The sequence below is a fragment of the Macaca thibetana genome, chromosome 10, assembly GCF_024542745.1.
Source record: "Macaca thibetana thibetana isolate TM-01 chromosome 10, ASM2454274v1, whole genome shotgun sequence".
NCBI classification, from domain to species: Eukaryota; Metazoa; Chordata; class Mammalia; order Primates; family Cercopithecidae; genus Macaca; species Macaca thibetana.
Window position 1 is genome coordinate 90,186,179 of NC_065587.1, and position 16,871 is coordinate 90,203,049.

Consider the following 16,871-nt stretch of genomic DNA (forward strand, 5'->3'; position numbering starts at 1 on the left):
CCCAGGGCTGACCTGCGGGGACCGCACACCGCCGAACGCTGGAGGGAAGGAGGCCCGGGATCCAGTCCCCGGAGAGAGGCCAGGAAGCCCGGAAAGGATGGGAGCGGAAGGGAAGGGGGAGGCACGGTTTTCTGGGATTGCCAAAGACTCTCGCTCCCTGGCTTCCTGGGGCCAAAGAGCCTAGAGAGGGCTGCAGGATCCCCTCTCTCCCCCGAGCCCAGGACCCCGCGTACTTCCCCCACACCCCCTAAGAGAAAGCCTAGCTCGCCCTGATCGCTCCCACCCCCGGCCTTAGCGATCTCCTAGGTCAGCATCAGCCCGCAGACTTTGAAAAGGGGTGGGGATTGGGGAGAAGGCAGCCAGTCTTAACCTCAGACCCCCACCCACCCACTTTCTTAGCGTGAGATAAGTCAAACGTAACAAAGTGAAAGTCATCGAGTGTAGTGGCTTCAACAGCTTCTCAGGCTGAAGAAGCCACTCGTAGATTTGGGCCAGCGAGGGGGGTTTGCTCTCCTCGCCTTTGCGGCTCCCGAAGTCACTTTTCCTCCCGCAGCCGGACGCTGCCGCCCGGGGTTCAGACAGCGCGCCAGACCAGGGGAGAGGCCGGGGAGAGGGTGGGCGACCCTGGGCTTCGGGCCGACCGCTCGCAGGCCGGAAGCCGAGCGTTCCCGTCCCCGCCTCAACCCTAGGCGCCGGGTGCAGCCTGTGGTCGTAGGGGTCTGCACCGGGAGCCCCGCCCGCCCCAGGGCCCCCGTGCCCCGGCCTCCCCACCCGAGAGGAACCGCCCGTGGGAGCCCCGCGGGCGGCCAGGCCTGGTTCCCAGCCCCAGGCCTCCGGCCCGGCGCAGGGCGACAAAGTCAGACAAATGGGAGGGCAGGGCTTTTTTCTTTTTTTCTTTTTTAAACACAGGATTTTTATTAAAATTCTTATTTAAAAAATCGAAAGCTTTCTGCGCCCGGCGCTCTTGGGGAACCGCGCCGAATAGCTGAGCTCCTAGTTCAGGGCTCAAGGCCCGGAGGACAGGGCAGGGGGCTCCCTGCCTACAGGGTTTTCTTTTCCATATTTGAGAAATGTTTGCACAATAAAATAAAAAGAGAAAGGAAGAAAGCAGGGGAAAACGCAAACGTAACCAAAACCAAACAAACCACAAAGAAAGGAGTTGGACCCAGAAGGGAAACAGGCCCATCCTGAAGGTCATTTTGGCAACAATCACCACCGATATTTACAACGAAAAGCGAAATCTGCCACCAGTTGTCAGAACGTTTACATGGCCATAAATATTTACCATTTTCTTATTTTTTTAAAAAAGGAAGAAATTCTCTATATTTTTAAAGTGTTCTCCACTTGCTTTAGAAGACGGCTGACAATGTCGCTACTCACACAAACATATTTTACAAAATTCACGAAAGCAGGGGTGGGGAGTCGGTCGTTTTCTCTTTTTCAAGTGACGACATTAACGCTGGGACGGTTTGGTCCCCCCGGGGAGAGGCAAAGAAGCGAAGCTGCGCAAACATTCTGTAAACACGGCGTAGAGTTCAGCCCTCTCCAAAGGTTCAGAAGGAGAGGCATGGGCAGAACTGGGTGGATGGAATCTGCCACTCCAAGGAGACGCAGGCAACCTCCCGATGCCTCCCTAATGGAGCCGAGAGTCAACTCGACTCCATAATAATAATTATAATAATAGTAATAACCACCATAAGGACCGAGGCCTCCTCGCCGCCACCGCCGCCAGGGTGGGGCCTGGGCCTGGGGCCGCGAGTCTCGTTGGGGCGGCGCTCACCAAGTCCACTGCTGGGCCTGGACCAGGGGGTGTGCTGTCGGGTACTGGGGGGTGCTGGCCGAGCTGTACTGGGCGTTGTACTGCATGTGCTGCAGCGACTGCGCGCTGTAGGCCGAAAAGGGAATGCCCGCCTGGAAGGTGGCGGCTGCCAGGTCCTGGGCTTTGAGCGCGTGGCACGGTTTGCCGTCCCTGACCAAGACGGGCACAGCCACCCGGCGCGGCGAGGGCAGGGGCGTCACCTCCATACCTTTCTCGGCCCGGGCGCGCTTCATCTTGTAGCGGTGGTTCTGGAACCAGATCTTGACCTGCGTGGGCGTGAGGCGGATGAGGCTGGCCAGGTGCTCGCGCTCCGGCGCCGACAGGTACCGCTGCTGCCGAAAGCGCCGCTCCAGCTCGTAGGTCTGCGCCTTGGAGAAAAGCACCCGCCGCTTCCGCTTCTTGCCAGCGTCCCCCCCGCCGCCCGGGGTCTCCTTGTCATTGTCCGGTGACTCGTCGGCCGAGGGCTCCGGGGACTTGGAGCTTGAGTCCTGAGGGGGCGCGCCTGCCGCCAGACCGTGCACTGGGGGGAGGGGGAGAGAGAAGCGCGTCAGGCGTCTGGAGGCCGCGCGCAGCCTGCACCAGACTCGGAGCACCCTGAATCCTTCGTGCGACCCTGGACCTCCGCGCCTGGCAGCCCAGCCCCGCTGCCTTTGCCGTGACCCCTGCCTTGCTCTACGCCTCACGAGGACGTCGGGGCCTCCCAGGGTAAAGAGGGAAATTCGCAGGAGTGGGGCCTAGGGGCTCGCGTTTCAAGGGGCTCACATAGCGTGGGTGAGAATTTTGGGGGGAGTGGCGCACTGAAGATCATCGCGGGTTAAGGGCTCCGGCCCCCTTAAGCGGTTTCCTCTCCGGAGAGACGTGGGCAGATTTTTAAAAGAAAACCCCCACAATCCCAGCATTGATCGGCTTGGTCATTTAAGGCAGGTTTTTGGGGGCTTTCGTTTCTGCTTTCGGGCCTTCTAGACACCCCCTGCACCGCACAAAGCGTCCTCTATGATCGCGCAGGGGGCAGGGTGAGCTATTTATACCCGGGCCACCCAAAGCCTCCCCACCCTCCACCCGTACCCGGACGAGGCTCGCTGACTACCTCCAGGGCGCCAGGCCATTCCCTCCCAGCGGCCGGAGTCCGGGGGCTGCGGCTGGAGCCATCAGTCCCGGTTGACATCACATACCAGCCCCTGGGAGGTATAGCCCTTCTCCCTCTTTCTCCTTAATTTCTCGCGTTGAAAATAAATTTTGGAGACCAAGTTCTTTCCCGGAACTAAGGGGGCTTGAAGAGGAGGGCAGAGGACATCCTATACAAGTGTTTAAAATCTTTCTAGGAATCCGGGTGAGGGGGTCTGGGCTTACATGGCCCCTTCCCTTTTCACTCCCAGCGTCCAGCCCAGGCTGCGGCCGCAGGAATGGAGGGGACCACGGCCTCGGCAGCCAAGTTTTGCTACTTACGGGAGTACTGGAGGCCCTCGGTGCTGGCCAGCCAGCGCGTGTACGGGTTGTCGCTGCTGTCGTAGAAGGGGTTCTTCAGGGGCAGGCTCTGCACCGCGTCCAGGGCGCCCTGCCCCAGCGGCCCGGCCCTCTTGGCTGGCTCGGGCCCCTCGTTCTCTTCCTCCGGCCCTTCGGCCACAGAGCCCTCCTCATCGTTGGTGTCCGGCAGGTCTAAGATGTCCTTGACCGAAAACCCCGTCTTTGTGTTGGTCAGCGACATGGTTCCAGACCCCAAAATTTATGTCGCAAAGTTGTAGCTTCACTTGGTCAATTCGTGGCGCTCCCCAGCCCCGGCGGGCGGGGGAGGGGGGAGCTGGGGGGAGGGACTGGGGGAGGGGAGGGGGGAATTGGCTTTAATTATTGGGATAATTATTATTTTTAAAAAGAGAAAGAAACTGGGGATGGGGAGGAAAAAAATGAAGCCCAACCCAGTGCCTCTGTCTTCTTTGAAAGCACTCGGAAATGGACGCAGGGAGCCGGGCGGCCTGCGCGCCGAGCGCCGCGGGCCCCGGCCTTAGTTTGTAACTCCAGGAGGGGTGCCAAGGCGGCGTCAGCTTGGGCTCAGGCGGCCGCTCGGCGCGCGGTGGCGGCTGGTGGCGAGGAAAAAATGGGCCATTGCCCGAGCGATCAGTCCATATAAGGCTGGGCTCCACTCACGAACCTGGGGAGGGGGGGAGAGGGGGAGAAAGAGAGGGAGGGAGGGAAAGAAAGAGGGAGGGAGGGGGAGGGAGAGAGGGAGCGGGAGAAGGGTGGAAAAAAGGGGGAAGAGACATTAAAAACGCAAAGGTTGGCCACGTGTGGGCGGGTCTTGGGAGTCAAGTGGATGAAGACAGTATTTGCAGATGTGAAATTGTGGGTTTTGGGGAGCTCCGCGCTCCCAGCCAACGGCCCTCTAGAGCAAGATGAGAGGTGTAACGTGTCAATTAATTGCAAAGACGGGGCGAGCCTTTTTTTTTTTTTTTAAAAACCCAGTATTTACATACAAAGGGCCACCGCGTCGCTCGCGAGTCCACACACTTGAAAGGGCCGTTTTAACAAATTGAATCTTAAAAAAGGTGGGGGTGGGGAGGAGGAGGAGAGAAAACAAAACAGAAACCAGGAGGAGGGAAAAATCCTCTTTAATATTCACCGGTTCCTACCTCCCCGCCCCCGCGCACCCACCCCCAGCAAGCCGGAAAATTGGCGATTTGTGGCTCCTTTGGAAAAGGGGGAGGGGGCGAAGGCCGAGCTGCGGAAATCTCTCCTTTCCATCGCTGGTGGTTCCCTAAACAAGATCCGGTTCAAATGGCAAGAGCCCAACTTCTGTAAGCCTCCTAGGTCAATATTTTGGTTGAGGCTTAAGGATGAGTGCTAGAAATGACAAGGCAAGTAATTGATTCCAGTTAACCGCGAGAGAGCCCGAAACCCAGGAGAGAGCTCCGCTCCGGGCGGGCCAGAGCCACCATCAAGCGACCCGCCCCCTTCCAGCCGCCCTTTATTTGCTAAAGACTCATTTATTTCCTTCACTCCGCCTCCCCCTACCTCCCACCCCTAACCCCCCGCCTCCACCTCTTTGCGGCCAAGGAGGACGCGCAGTTCACTTTCTGCTTTGCGGGCGGTCCCGGGGAGGGCGGGGTAAGAGTGAGGAGCTCTAACTTTGGCTGGGGTCGGACCCTGGCCCCGCTGCCTCTGGGCTCTGCGGGCCTCTTTCCCCGGGTGGAGGAAAGGGCAGACGGCCCTGCTCTTTCCTGCCCTCTATTATCCCTCCCTCTCCGGTCCCCTCCCTCTCCAGCCTCCGGCTAGAGGTGGAGCAGCGGGAAGGCGGCTGGGCGGGATTGCGGAGGTGGGGGTGGGGGTTGTGTCTCCAGCCTGGGTGAGGACCCAGAAAGCTGCGGGGGAGGGGGGGTTGCTGCGTGGCCCGACGATGCTGCGTTTTCTCCCCCGTTTTCTTCTCCCACGCGAGTTCTTTAGTGTGGTCTCCTTTTGGATGCCCTGGGCGCGTTCGGAGTACGCGCTCCACGTTTCCAGGTTAAGTCAGGTTAGTGTGAAGTTTCCAACCACTCTCCGCTCTGGGAACTGAACTTTCCCGGGACTTGCACCTCCTCCTCGGCGCTGGGGTTGGAAAAGACCACGCCGCACTCAAGGTTAAAAATTTTTTTTGGGGGGGTGCGGGGAGGTAGAATGGCTACCTGATGCTCGTTCGCCCCAGACGAGTGTCAGGAAGGAGCTTTGTCTGGGGGCGGGGAGGAGCACAGAAGGCCGCCCCTGCGGGGTCCAGGTCTAGTCTTCCCACAACCTGGACTGCCTGGGCTCGGGTCGAGCTGAGCGCGCGGGCGCCGAGTCCTCCTTGGGCGCAGCTGCCGCAGCCGCCGCCGCGCCCCGGCTGCCCCCGGGTTGCCAGCGCCGGGTGAGGGCACCTCTCCCTTAGCCGCTCGGCGGCTTTCTGCAGCCCTCGCTGCCTCGTCCCCAGTATGTGACGTGGGTGACAATGGCCCAGGTTAGAGCGAGCCCCTCGTCGGCACGTCCTGGGTGGTCGGACCCGGGCAAACACAAATACAAACCGATTGCTAAGCTGCGGACAATGAGCGAAATGTAGACAAATGTCCCGCTCCCGTTGGAAGCCTTTGTCCCAGCTCGGTTTTTGCATTTATTTCAGTGGCGAAATAATACATGATTGACGCTCTCTTTCAATGTGTCCTAACTGTTTGGAATAAATCTAAGGTTGTTCCTAGTTGTCATGGCATTCAACCCTTTTCAATGGACTATCTCTTCATTCATTTCTGAATCCGTCCACAATATTAAGGAAACCCCTTCATGTCGACGCTCCCCGATTCCTCTTTCTCCTCCTACTTTTTCTTTTCTCCTTTCTCCCCCTCCTTACCCCCTTTTTTTTCTCCTGGAAGAATTAGAAACTGATGCGTGTTCCTCGAACCTATTACTTTTCGTGCTTTTTTTTTTTTTTTTTTCTCTCTTTCCATCTCTGTCTTTCTCAGGCCTTCCCACCCGCCCCTTTCACGTGGGAGCTCGTCGCTCTGCCCCGTCGGAGGAGGGAAGTTGGTTCTCCAGGAGTCGGGAAGCGCCGAGTTTGGATCCAGGGGCGGGGGTGGGCCTGCCACTGCTATTGTTACTCAGTTGCTAAATAAATAACTGGTGAGAAAAAAAGTTTCTCATCCCAAGCGTTGCAGCAAAGACCCTCCTTTTGTTCCTCCTCTTATTCCTCAGTCCTAAGGGGGTGGAGGCTCTCTTGGGGACCAGGGCAGCCACCAGGATGGGGGCCCAGAATAGGGCCTGGTTGGGCCAGGCAAATTCTTGGGTCGGGTGGCAAAGGGGTCTTTGGCAGCAAGTGTCGTTTCTCGCATATCCCCAGAGCCATCTTAGGCGGGGGAGTGCCCGCAGAGGCCTCCCAAAACGTGTTCATTTCTTCAGCTGGGAGCCACCTCGCTGAAGTTGCATGTAGTTCCCAACTTCTCTCCCCCTGCCCCAGCATAGTGGGCCTTTCTTCCCAGGATCTAAATCAGCACCGCTGCTACTGATCAAGTCTCCTCCCCTCACCCGTGGGAGCCTGCAAGGTCCCCAGAGCACCTGAGAGAGGATTGCTTTCCTAGGGGAATCCTGGCTCCTGGAATTAATCATGGGGAAGGGGTGCCGCCATAGGCGCCTAGAGAAGGAGGCCCTCAGCCCAGTTCTCAAAGGCCGGGTTTGCCCTTGCGCTTGCCCCTTAGCCTCAATGACCAGCCGAATCCTTCTGGGTCTCAGCTTGAGGTGTCCTCTTGCCGGAGCACCGGAGACGCCCTCTTCCCCTGCCCTTGCAGGCCGCCGGCCCCTCCTACACTCTCACCCCAGCGACTCTTCCAGTTTTTCTTTCCCCTGGCCTGGGGCAGTTGGGCAGGGAGGGAGAGAACTGGAGAGAGCTTCGGCCTTGCCTCCTCCGCGATCGGTGCTGCCGGGTCCACAGCACTCAGCCTCTCCCGGGACCTCGAGACTCCATTTCCCCATCACTTTTTCGCCCGTGTGGTTCCAGCGTCCGTTTCCAGAGCGTTAACATTTGCAATTGAAAAGGCGCAGGGAGACCGCTGGGAGGCCCGTAATTGGAGGGGAGAAACTGGGCTTGTTAGTGGAAGATCATAAAATGCAAGTCCCCCAGGAGCGGCCTGTGGACGCCGGGAGGCCTGCGCAGACCCAGCTGGCGGCCAGGGCAAGTCCGGTACCCAGAACGCAGTCCAATGTCTCCTCAATTTCTTGGGCCCGGCTTGAGCCCAAAGGGCCTAGGGGCCAGGGGCCAAAAGCACCTTTTTCTGCCCCAGTTAAACAGGTGATTGCATCCTGAGGACTCCCCAAGAGGCTTCCCCGCGAGTACCACAGCTCGGCCTTTTAGAGCCCGGGAGCTTCTGTTCCCTGCGATCCCGCACACCCCTAAGGCTGAGAGGCCCTGCCCCACTCGCTTCACCCTCCGAAGAGTTCTTCAGTAACGGCCCACCACCCCCACCCTGTCAGCGTCTGCCTGCACCAGTTTCAGCTCCACTTGGATGACCTCTCGTCTCCCCCACTCTGCATTCTTTAGTAAATTCTTTCCAGGTACCATCTTGCACCCAAGCGAGTTCAATGTCCTCCAATCCGTCAAGTTTGGGTTTGAGCTTTGGGCTCAGCTGCCGTGGTCTGGAGACCTGGTAGGTACTCTGCAAGATGCCTCGTTCTGCTGCGTGCTTGGGGAGGAAGTTGAGGCGGGTGCTGGAAGTTCTGAACCCAGCTTGCCCCGGGCCGGAGGAGATTTGCTTGGCGTCTCCTTAGCGTCCCGAACACCGCACACCCCTGCTGGGGTCACCTGAAAAACTGGATCCTCCAACTCCATCTTTATTATCTGCATTGGGGCTCCAGGTTCCGTACACATCTCTAACTCTATTCATTCTTCCTAGATTGAGAACGGATGCATTGGGAGTCCTAGGCCCGGGAGAAAGGCAAGAGAGGGGAGGAAGAGAACCTGTGCCCCTGGACCCTAGAGGAAAGCCTCTCTCGCTCTGCTGCTCTGGGTTCCGCAACAAATTGAGTTCGGGCTCAGGCGTCTGGAGCAGGCGCGGGGAGGCTGAACAATCGCCGGAGGCCCGGGAGGGGAGGCGAATGTACACAGGCTAAGTGGCCCCACTCCAGGACAAGTGGCCCTCTAAGTCGGCCCAGTGTTTACCTGTTTACTTTCCCAGGTAGCTCAAACACGAGCGCCTTTTCTGCGCTCCAGGGCACGGGGGCCGCCCAGAGGCACCCTGCGTTCCCGACTGCTGCCCTCCCATGCCTCAGCTTTACGCCCCCTGTTGGGGAGGGGGGTTCGCTCTAAACAACAGCAAACCAGACAAGAAAGGAAGATACAGGAGAGAGCAGGCGAGGCCTCTGCACACCCCACGGAGGGGAGCCTTTCTTCTGCCTGTGGAAGAAGTGGGCTCCGTGGACGGCATTCGACCCTCCCCGCATTTCTGTTCTAGGCACCTCTTGGGAGGCGGCGCTCTGTTCGCATCCTTCCCTGTTCAAGCCGGTGGTGAAAGCTTGCAGTGCAGGTACCTGGCCCCTGTCCTCCAGGGGAGTTAAGGGCAGAAAAAGTCTTCGGAGGTGGGGGATGGGGTCTTGGGGCCTGCTCTAAAGAGGGGGCGACCTTGAGGAGCCCAAAGCTTCAGCAGCCCTAGGCAGCACCCCTCACACTCCCCACCCACAAAACCGCTTCCAATCATTAAACACACAAGGTCTTTTCCCTTTATTTGGAAACACTAATTTGTTTGACTTCATTTCATTTCTTCGTCTTTTTTTTTTTTTTTTTTGGAATGAAAAAGGGTTGAAAAGAAACTCCTTTCCTGGTACAGTATGTGGCTGAGCTCTCAGGCCCTCGCACATCCCATCTCAGATAACAACCTTCAAGTGGATTAGTTTATTGTCTGGTTAGCGCCAAGGTGCAAGCGTTTGTCTTCATTCACTCCGGAAACAAAGCGCGTTGCACCTTCCTGCTCCAGCAAGGATTAACGGCGCGGACACAAAGGTTTTGTCGGAGGGGGAAGGTTTATTTTATCTTGGGTTGGAGACTCAGAGCGTGGCATGCACTTGAAATCAATGGGGAAGGAAAATGTCACCCAATCTGGTCCCTGAGTGTGGCGATAAAGACGTTCACCTTAAGGATGGCATCTCCAAAACAGCCCCACTTTGGCTTTGCCTTCCAGTGTGGGAGCAGGGACTGCAGGAAGCAGAGGTGTCAGCTCTCACGTCCTGGATGAAAGAAATCGGGGAATATTACCCTGTGCTGGGACTTTTCCTAACCAGAAAATGAAAATCAGTCCCAGCTCCAATTGTCCTCAACTTCTGCCCCCGGAGAAGGAAACAGGGTCATAGGAATTCCCTTCTGTCTGTGGGATGGCAGAGCGGAGTCTCTGGGTTGGGGAGGCCTTAAGCTGTGTGAGCCTGCAACTTTGGAGAGGCCAGACCATGCCCCGCAGATCTCTGGCAGGAGAGACTCACAGCCATTGGGACAGGTGGAAGAGAAAGTGGGCATTAGTGTGAAAAGAAAGGAAATCTCAGCCAGCTTTGGGTTCAAGCCTAAGGTGAGTTTTTTTCCCCCTTTGATCCATATTATATTAACTCTTTAAATTGCCCCAGGAAGGGAAGAAGGAGTGGATGCCTCCCAGATGGACAATCTTCCCAAGTCAACTAAAAAGGAGTTGGGTAGATAAGTTCTCTAGACCCAGAGGCTGAGTTCAGATTCTGTGTCTGAGGGGAAATCCCTACCCCCTTCCTCCAGAGGGGCAGGAACCCCATTGATGCCACTGAGAGAAGAACTGATCCTGGGACCTAGAGCCCGGAGATCCCTTCGATTAATTGTGGGTGCAGGAGGAAGGCATCCAGGTGAGCTCCCTTCTCTCTATTCTTTTTCAAGGCAAAATATACAACACTTTCCCAATTATCTGCCTCCTTCCCATCACAAAAGGGGCAAGTATCTCCCGAGGATGTAAATAGTAATAGAAATTAGTATTTGTCTTTCTATTAATCAGTCTCATTGTGTGGGCATAAGACCCTGCGGGCATATGTTAGGACTTTGATAAATGCACTTTAATGAGATCTTTAAAAATGCATCCAATAAAATAAAAGACGAAGAAAGCCGTTTAACTTTCATGGATGTTAAATTGAACAAGAACTGTGGCTCCGGGCACTCTACAAAATGGAACCGGCCTCCCTCCAATATTTTCTTTAAAAACGTAGCTTTAAGCCCCCCTCGGGCCAAATGAGCCTGTCCCAGCCAATCCGTTATCACTGGTTTATTGGGGAACCAAACACCACGTCCCCCCGGGCGAACCCCTTCGCTTTATTCGTTCGCGCTGCTCTAATGATTAAATATGTTACAATGAGATTACGCATCGTCAGTGTTGCCTTCAGGAACGTTCTTTCAGCCAAGCCCGACCTTCCCCGGATGAGGGCGATTTCAATAAGGGAGATTTGGGTTTCTCCAGGAAACACGCGCTGAAAGCACTCTTATCTGAATTTACTTCTTAACACGTGACAAAATCATTACCACAAGACTTTGGAAAACAAGCGGCTCTCCTAACCGGTTAGCATTCAGCACTTTAAGCTGGGTCGGGCAGGCTGATGTGAAAAGTAGTTGTCGGTGGCGCGGGGAAGGCACGCTCTTAGCTCTAGCTAGGGGCTGGGTCTGGGAAGGACAGGGAAATGCACCCTCGGGCCCTCCGGCACAGAGAGGGGGTTCCTCGGGCTCTCTCTCTCTCTCTCTCTCTCTCTCTCTCTCTCTCTCTCTCTCTCTCTCCAATGTAGAGGTCCACAACTTATCCCTAGACGCAACGTCCCCTTTCCATCCCCAAGAGCCACCAAAGTCAAGGAGGCGCCAGAGGAGCTCCAAAGGGCCTCCTGGTAATGTGTGTGTGTGTATTGTGGGAGGAGGTTGGGGCGGAGGGGGCGCCCCTTGGAGACAAGGACCCCACCGAGGTTCATTTCTGATCCTCTGGCGATCTCTACTGACACAAATGAGAACTGTCCGGCGCCGGGCGTGGCCCGGGCGACACTCGCCACCCAAACTCCAGGCTTCAGTCGCTCTCTCCAGACACCTCAGTCACTGCGCGGGCCCTCAGCCCCGGCTCCTCCTGTTTGCGACTCCCGCCACTTGCCCTCCTGCTCATCACCACAGTCCCCTCACGTCCCAGCTTCGGCTGAGGAGAAGCCCGTGTCTCCACTCGGCGCCATCTCCAAATTACCTTCGGGACTTCTGCCTCTGTCTCAATCCCCGATCCCGAGCCCCCCGCGACGCACAGGGTCTACTTACCCGGTGGACTTGTGTGCAGCCGCCGCCCCTTCCTCACCGCAGCCCCGCCAGCTGAGGCGCAACCGGCCCCGGGCAAAGGGGAGGGAGCTAGCCAGGCGCTCCGCGCGCCCGCTCCGCCTCCTACTCCCGGAGCTGCGGCGACAGCCCCGCCGCATTTCAAGGCGCGTCTTTATCTAGTCCTCCACCTACCCGGACCCCCCTCTCTCTGCGCCCTTCCCCCACCGCGCGCCCTACCAGGCGGGGCTCAGGGGACCGCAGGCGGGGACCGCCGCGGGGACCGCGCCCCTCCCTCCTCCTCCAACCCCCAGCCCCGCACTTTCCTAGCCCCTGGGACAGTACTGCTTTCCCTGACCGCACTGAAAAGTGCGCAGCGGCGGGAGCACCTGGCCTCGGCAGCAGGTAAAACTTTTCCTGACTGCAGGCGCTACAGAGGGGCCCTGCCCGTCCTCCAGTGCTCCCCACTCCCGCCGCGATCCGCGAAGTCGGGGAGAACTTCGGAGGTCCCGCACTTGCCCACCTGCTGCGTCCGTACTACGCAGCTTGGGGACCGATCCGAGTCAGGACCCGGGAGAGCGAGGGGCGCGTAACCGGGGTCCGCCGTGAACCCGAGCCCCGGCGCCGCTCGGCGGCGACGGCGGTGCACCGAGACCCCTTTCTGCTGGCAAGCCACTGGGACCGTGCCCGGAGCGCGTTCCCGCGCCGGGTGGCTGCGGCAGGAGGACCAGACAGTCCGCGCCTGGCAGCGAGGGCGACGCCGGGCTTCCTCCATCGCCACCGCGGGGCTCGGCTGCGGGTCTCGGGCTCCGCCGGGCGCCCTGCGCCACCCCATCCCGCGTCCACCGGAAACGCGCGCGAGCTGGAGGCTCACCTGGAGCGCGGCTGCGCCGCTGGAGCCTCTGCTGGGCTAGCGCGCAGGTCGCGGCCGCTCTTTATTCCGAGTCGCGGGCGGCTGCGGAGTCGCGGGCGCTCGGGAGGCGGCTCGACGCGGCCGGCGAGCGCTCCCCCTCCCGGCTCCTGGCTCCTGGCTCCAGGCTCCGGGCCCAGCGGCCCCACCCTCCCAGCTCCGGCCCCGCGGCCACAGCGCAGCCCCAGCGGAGGGGGCCGCTCCCCCGCGTCGCGCGCTCTCTGTTTGTTTTCCTTGCCGGACTGACGTGAGTCAAAATATTGGCCATATGTTCAGCGGTAATAAATTGGGTATGAGCGCAAACACACTTGGGCTTCGATGGCTCTTTCAGTTGCCACATGGTCGGCTTTGCGGGGAGAGGGCTTCCACCCCTGCCTTGGCCCACTTCCCCCAAACGCGCCGGTTGGTTCCCTCCCTCCAGCGACCCTCTGAGCTGGAGATCTAGGACCCTAGGTCTCTCCTGACCCTCGCCCCTCCTCCGTCCCCAACAGTGTCTTGGACTCCGCAGCTCCTGGTAAGCCCGGACTGCTGGTTAACAAGGTCGCCATCTATAAATTGCTCCGTCGCTAAGACGCCATAAAACCAAAGGGCCAGATGTGGCACGTTATTTATGTGTGAAACCGCGTTTACACTAGATACGCGGATCCAAGGCCGATAGCACGACTTTGCGGGAGGTCACAGACCTCTCGCCCAGGCTCCAGGCTCCTCCCACAGCACGATCTCCTCTCCAGGTTGACGGGTGTCGGTCTTCCCGGGAAAGGGATTCACCCCGGCAGCTCGGGAGGAAAGTGATTTCAGTGCGCTTGTGCCAAAATGCCACCTGTCCAGGATTAGAGGCAGTCTCTGGGGTTTATTTCCTTAGCTTTCCTGTTTCCCCTGCTCTTGCCTTCCTTTTATTACAGGCCCCTGGGAGGCTGTTTTATTTTCCAGGAGGTTGATACGTTTCATGGGACCTAGGTCTGACACAGCAAGAGTAGTGTTTGAAAGCTAGAGATGCCCAACTCTGTGGGTGGGTGGGATTTGAGGGTGGGGTCTCCTGAGCCCTGAGGGAAGGATTTTGAGAAGTGGAGCAGTTCACCTGGCTGAGGGAGCACCTGAAATTATTCTTGCCTCCGGCCGGTGGTCGACTCCAGTGTCGCATGTCACCTGCCTTATTTAAATTGAAGGGCAGCCAGAGCTCTGGGAGAGGCAGCCCTGGCCTCGAATATGGAATCCAGTGGCCCTGGGTGCTGCAGGAAAGGGAAGTAAATACTCTGTCCTAATAGAAAATAATCTTTTTGCTTTCCTTCTTCAGAAGGCGGCCTCAGGACTGCATGTCCCCAAACTGGTCACCTCGCACTTTGCTCACATGAATTCATTAAGAGTCATTGTCTCTCCATTGCCATTATTTTACTATTTCTTGAAGTGAACCAAATTCTCTCTGTGGTTAATAAGCACTGAGCCAGACCCCCTACCTTCGTTTTCATCTTCAAAACACCTGGGGTTCCCTGAATGACATCTTTCTTCTGGCCAAGGAAAATAAGAGATGAAAAATGTTGCCCTACTGCAGGGAAAAACATAAGCATTTGACTTTACTATTACCAGTTACCCCAGGTTTGTGTTCACTGGATAACTGTCCTTAGGTGGCTGTTAAGGGTGGAAAAATGATGCTGTTGAAAGAGGGTGAGAGAGGAGGGAGAATCGACATAGACTGGGAGTAGGGAGGAAGACCCATTTGATAGAGGCAAAAAGAGCTATAAAATGAACCTCTTAACCTGAAGTGCTGAGCAGGAACAGTGACTCTCTGGGTTTGCTCTCTTGGGCCTTAGATGAGCTCCTAGAAAGCTTTAGTTAACTGCGGAAAAACCTGGGGCTACTCTCAGGCCTGCAGTGGTGGTTGATCTTGGGAAATTATACTGTTTTTCACTCTTTTTTCTTGGATTTTTACATCTTTATTTATGGTTAAAAACCAAACGATAGGGTTTGCTTTTGGGTTTACATTACCTCCAAGTGGAAGCGCTGAGATCACAGATCAGTTGCTTCTTTGGGTGAAAATATTGCTTCATGACCAAAATTAGACAAGGGGATTTGAAGGCAGGCCTTCACATTTGTAGCCTTCGTGGGAATGGGTGTCTTTGTCTAACAAGTGTCCCGTGAAGAGGCTCATGCTTTCTTCCTGCATGTACCACAGATATGTGCTAGGCAGAGGACTGAGATGCAGACAAAGAGCTTAGAAAGTCAGTGTCTGGTGCTCCCAGGATGGAAAACTGAGAGACACGAAGCAAAGAGTACATCAAGTCAGGCTTCACATCATTCCCCAGTTAGGAAAACCCATTTAAAACCAGCAAATGTAGCAGGGCATCTACAAGGTAACTGATAATAAAAATCCATGACAAAGAAGATGCAGTGGGGAGCAAGCATAAATGAAATACAACTACTTAGATACAAATCCTGTGTCTTCTCTGTGGGCTTATTCAGCAAGCCAGTGCTAAACTTCATACATTACACCCTCCAACCTTAATAGATTGCATGCTGTTCCACCATTTTTTATGCTATTCTTACTTCAGAAACATTCCAGTCCTACTCATGGACTCAAAATTCACAGACTTTTCATACTGGAGAAACCTTCCTCCACGAAGCTCCTCCCAGAGGCACCATAAGCTACAGTTGTTCCTCTCCAGGAGTGACCAGTTCTCACTTACAAATCAATGCACAATCAGCTGAAATACATACTCTAGCATGTTTTGACTTGAACTAGGATATAACGGAATTGTCTTGAGACTAGTTATTCCAAGGTCCTCTCATGGAGGAGTTCTTGCTTGTTATAGCTGTTGGCACTGCTACGCAGTTGATTCAATTAAGGAAGCTAAGTGTCTTGCTCACACCTTACCTGAGCCTCACATGTGGCCTCCAGAGAGGCACAATGGAGGTGAGAGCTGAGATGGAGTCTGAAGGAAGTAAGTATCCCAACCCCAGACCACAAGGGGCTGTCAGGAAGCAATGTGCATCTGCAAAGATCCCAGTGCACAATGGGGAGCTGGAGATGGGCAATGCCTCTCCCCGTGCCCTCAGCAAGTGAAACGTTGACTGTGCTCTCCAGAGACTTGATGCTTTTCCTTCAGTTCCTTCAGCAGCAGAGCCAGAAGGCAAGAGGCATGGTCTTATGAGGCTTCTGGGCTTTCAGAAGCCAAGAGTAATACCAGTTCCTTCTTATCTCCTGCCGAGAACCAGAGAACTGGAATAACAGACACTGCAGGACACAGATTGTTTTGTTAAAGAGTTGGCCACAGCCAAAGAATTTGGCAATATGTATAAAATCTTCAAGAAGCAACAATCAAATTCATCTAGAGACAGAAACTAGACTAGCAGTGGCCTAGACTTGGGAGTTAGGGGCTGGGGAGTGAGGGCTGAGGGGTGTGGTGTTTCTTTTTGGGGTGAGGGAAATGCTCTGAGATTGCTTTTGGTGATCAAATCTGTGAACACAGTAAAAGCCACATTCAGTACACATTAAATGGGTAAATTAATGTACACATTAAATGGGTAAATGGTATGGTGTACGAATTACATCTCAATAAAATAAAGCTATTTAAAAAGCCAATGCATCTCTTGTTTATCTGGGCTAGAAATTGCTGGGATAGAAACTGGGAGGGGAGGGAGGCACTGGGGGAAGATAGGTGATCCTGAAAGTTGTTTTCCATCTTCCCAATTTATATTCTGAGTGTTTTCAAGCACACAGAAAAGTTGAAAGAATAGTGAACATTTGGGTACCTTCCACCTGGATTCAACATTTGTTAGTATTTTGCCACATATACTTTATCATTCTATATAAGTGCACTTTCATTTTGCTGAACTATTTGGAATGAAGATGGCAGAAAATTCCTCATGGAATATTTCAGCAGGCATCTCCTAAGAATACAATTCTTCAATATAATCACAACGCTGTTACCACACCTTAAAAATTAACAGTAGTTACATAATACTGTGTGATATTAATTCCTTGTTTACATTTCTCACATTTTACCAAAAACAAAATGTATTTTTATAGACTGTCTATTTTTTCCAGATCCAGGACTTATTCAAGGCTCATGTACTGTATTTGGTTTACAAAATATTTTAATGTCCTTATTCTCTTTTGATTTCCAACAGTCTTCCTTATCTTACTCCCTCCCTCCTTCCCTCTCTCCCTCCCTCCCTCCCTCCCTGACACTGACTTTTGATAACCCAAGGCATTTTTAGAACACCCTACATTCTGGATTTGCCAGATTGCTTTCTCCTGGTGTTACCTGCCTTGTTTCCCTACCCCTGCATAACCGGAAACAGGATGCCAGATCTGGAGTCATGATGAGGCATATGCTACACATTTGTGGGAAGAAGGCCACATTGTAGTGCGTCACATTGCATCTCAT

The 16,871-nt window shown here is 55.3% G+C and overlaps 1 protein-coding gene across 1 annotated transcript; it reads right to left on the reverse strand.

Moving 5' to 3' along the window:
- Positions 1–880: 880 nt before the first annotated feature.
- Positions 881–12,612, reverse strand: NKX2-2 (NK2 homeobox 2). Its single transcript, XM_050745442.1, has 3 exons — positions 12,451–12,612; positions 3,266–3,965; positions 881–2,339 (listed from the first exon to the last, which is right to left on the reverse strand). The coding sequence occupies exons 2-3, from the start codon at positions 3,522–3,524 to the stop codon at positions 1,777–1,779; spliced, it is 822 nt and encodes a 273-aa protein (XP_050601399.1). The 5' UTR covers positions 3,525–3,965; positions 12,451–12,612; the 3' UTR covers positions 881–1,776.
- Between the last annotated feature and the right edge of the window lie 4,259 nt (positions 12,613–16,871).

What these genes read in the sequence shown, in the direction of transcription:
- NKX2-2 (XM_050745442.1), bottom strand. Translation starts at nt 3,524, where the DNA reads ATGTCGCTGACCAACACAAAGACGGGGTTTTCGGTCAAGGACATCTTA. An exon ending in CGAGGGCCTCCAGTACTCCC is followed by an intron (nt 2,340 to 3,265) that starts GTAAGTAGCAAA and finishes CCCTCCCCCCAG; the next exon opens with TGCACGGTCTGGCGGCAGGC.